This window comes from Dendrobates tinctorius, unplaced genomic scaffold, assembly GCF_039654945.1.
Source record: "Dendrobates tinctorius isolate UK_male_01 unplaced genomic scaffold, ASM3965494v1 ptg000151l, whole genome shotgun sequence".
Lineage (NCBI taxonomy): Eukaryota > Metazoa > Chordata > Amphibia > Anura > Dendrobatidae > Dendrobates > Dendrobates tinctorius.
This window is the reverse complement of record NW_027361818.1, coordinates 24,085,062-24,088,434: the sequence shown is the minus strand read 5'-3', so window position 1 is coordinate 24,088,434 and position 3,373 is coordinate 24,085,062. Positions and strand designations below refer to the sequence as shown.

Genomic DNA, 3,373 nt, shown 5'->3' with positions numbered 1-3,373 from the left:
CTCGTGTTTCTTTTCACGAATCCGAATGTGCCATATTCTTGCCAAATTTATGGTTGGCGATCGTTTTCTGAACAAATTCGTTCATCGCTACTTAAGACTTACCTGATTCTTGAGATGAAGGGTTGTCAATTTTTGTATTTTAATTTTGACTTTGGAAAACATTTCACCTGTTTATACCATATTTCTGTACCAGAATTTTTAGTGAACAAGATGGGAGAAAAATAACTATTTAATGTTACTTTTAATTAAAAGCTAGACTTAAGTTTATTGAAAGCATCTTTAAAGTCCTTGTTCCTCAGGGTATATATGATAGGATTAAGAAGAGGAGTCAGAACACTGTACATCAGAGATAAGACCTTGCTCAGAATTAGGGATTGACCTTTGGTTGGAAACATATAAACAATGAATAATGTCCCATAAAATATGGAAACCACAATGAGGTGGGAGCTGCAGGTGGAGAAGGCTTTATGTCTACCGGTATTGGATGGGATCTTCAGAATGGCGAGGACAATATACACATAAGATATCACAATTATTACAAACGGTACTGCAACAACCAAAAATCCCAATATAAGACCTTGGATATCGATTATGGTTGTGTCTGAGCAAGAGAGCTGCACAAGAGGTACAAAGTCACAGTAGAAATGATCAATAACATTTTTTCCACAGAAGTGTAAATTATACATGGAAATTAAATTAGAAGATATTATCACAACACAGGTCCACAAAATAATATGTACCGATATGCCACAAAATGTCTTAGTCATTATAGCGTTATAACGGAGGGGGTTACAGATGGCCAGATAGCGATCATAAGACATCACCGACAGCAGAAGACATTCCATGGCTTCTGAGGTGGCAAAGAAAAAAAACTGGATGATGCATCCAATGAAAGACACATTGATTTCTCCATTAAGTACAGAATTAAGAAGGGTGGGCACAATGTCTGTAGTCACCAGGATGTCACACAATGACAGCTGTGTAATGAAGAAGTACATGGGGGACCGGAGGGTTTTACTCACTAAGTACAATGTTATTATTAGAAGATTTCCTGCAAGGACCCCATAGTATACAATAATCAGTAAGGTGCTGAAGAGGAATTTTACGTTGTGAAGATCTGGAAACCCAACAAGTATAATGGAGGTGATGTTGCTTCTGAACAAGCCCTATAAGAGAAAATTAACAAAATTTACCATTATTACATGTAAAAAAAACCCATCATCAAGTTTTATCTGTTTTTCCAATCAAAACTTATTGTCTCATTAATAGGATCCTCTTTCCATGTTGCTGATATGGACACTTTGCTCCTTACATCAATGATGTCTCCAGTTTTCTTTATGGTCCTTTGAGTGAATGTTATTTACCAGTCATTTGTCTCCATCCAAAATATGCTGCACGTAAAATATAAACCTTATTCCTATTAATCTATCTACTAGAAACTTTACTGCTTTCCAATATTCATTGTATTCAGGTTTACCAATTCTATAATCCACTGAAAACTTGAGGGACCAAATTAAACCTGGGTGGTGTTTTGCCTTTAGAAGTGTATTGCGGAATTTGCTTTTCTACCTGCTGCTTGACATTGGGCTTTAATGCCTGACTAACTATAGATCAAAATTGCACCACATCACTATGTTTCTTTCAGTTATATTGATTGGTTTTTGCTTATAAAAATGCTCATAGTCAGCGAGAGGTGGCTCCTCCTTTATCCCCATCAACACCATGAGATTGCAGTGCAGATGTCCGCCATGATGACGACAGGCCAAGTAATGGCAAAGTGAGCACCCAACTACGATGACCTGTAAGCAAGACCCGATGCACCTTCCGTCAGTGTGAGACTGATACTAAGGCCGGGGTCACACTGGCGAGGAATACGGCCGAGTGAGAGGCGCTAAAAGCACGCATTAGACACGGACCAATGATTCTCTACGGGGTCCCTCGCACCAGCCGTATATTTCTCATCCGTATTCTACGGTCCGTGCCAATCGCAGCATGCTGCGATTATAAGCGTACTACGTCCGTAATACGCCAATGCAAGTCTATGGGTGCGCAAAAAATACGGATTACACACGGACCACACATGTGACTTGCGAGAAATACGCACCCGGTGCCTTTTAGCAAAGCCGGCAATTCAGTGCGCTTTACAGTAAACTCACACTGACAGGTTTAATAAAGAAACGAATGAATAGATATAGACACATAGAATACACATTATATATATATATATATATATATATCTATATATATGCATTCTATGTGTCTATATCTATTCTTTGGTTTGTGTTAGAAACCCTGTCATAGGGCTCCATTATATGTCCATTTTGCAAGCCTGCGAGAAAATCTCGCTATACGGATGCCATACGGATTACATACGGATTACATACGGATGCTTACATGCGCAAAATACGCGACCACACCTTGCTTACGGATGACATACGGATCACTGTTTAGGGGCCATTCATCCGTATTACGCATGTAAAATACTGACCGTATTTTGCGTCGGTTAGTGTGACCCCGGCCTAATAATAAATATTGCAGAGTAATAGAACAGCAATTCAACAACTGAAAGAAGATTTTTCATATTGAGGTGTTCCATAATGTAAAAAAAATTGAAGCTAAATGTGTAACAATGTGAAAAAAATAATGGAGAATGTTCAAAAATAGAATTAAAAAAATTGCAGGTTAAAGTTTTTTTTTCAGTAAAACTTAAAGAAAAGAAAGAAATGTACATATATTTGGTATCGCCATGTCTAGAAAGTTATTACATTTTTTAACCCATCTGGTGAACAATGTAGATAAAATAAAAAATGTCAAAAATGGAACTTTTCCATCATACTTTCAGACAAAACATGCTATAAAAAGTGATCAAAAAGGCTTATTGAAAAAAGTTCACGTTGATAATGTCATCTTGTACTGCAAAAATAAAGCCCTTATTTGGCCCTCTGGGTGAAAAAAATAAAACTTTTTAGGCCCTCAGAACCATAATGGCCACTATGTTTTGGGCACTAAAATGGCACATTTGTCATTTTCATTCTACAACATCTATTGTGCACTAATTTTTGGAAAAAAAACAATGGCATGTAAAAGTTTGAACACTACTAGTCAAAATTACTGTTATGGTGAACAGTTAAGCATGTTAAAGATGAAATGATTTCTAAGAGGCCTAAAGCTGAATGTGACACATTTCTTTGCATTTTAGGCAAAAGTACTGCTCAAATGAATGGAACACTTAAAGAACACAATGTCAATCCAAGTCAATCACACTTCTGTCAAATCAACCTGTCCAGTTATGAAGCAACACTAATTGTGAATCAATTTCTCCTGCTTTTGTGCAACTGTAACAGGCATCAGGTAGAAATGATAGGCAGTTAGC

At 37.1% G+C, this 3,373-nt stretch overlaps 1 protein-coding gene across 1 annotated transcript; it reads right to left on the bottom strand.

Annotated features, from left to right (window-relative positions):
• Nucleotides 1-245: 245 nt before the first annotated feature.
• LOC141050081 (olfactory receptor 1M1-like) lies at nucleotides 246-998 on the bottom strand. The gene has a single exon (XM_073546909.1). The coding sequence runs from the start codon at nucleotides 996-998 to the stop codon at nucleotides 246-248; it is 753 nt and encodes a 250-aa protein (XP_073403010.1).
• Between the last annotated feature and the right edge of the window lie 2,375 nt (nucleotides 999-3,373).

Excerpts from the sequence above, each read along its gene's own strand:
- LOC141050081 (XM_073546909.1), bottom strand. The coding sequence starts at position 998 with ATGTACTTCTTCATTACACAGCTGTCATTGTGTGACATCCTGGTGACT.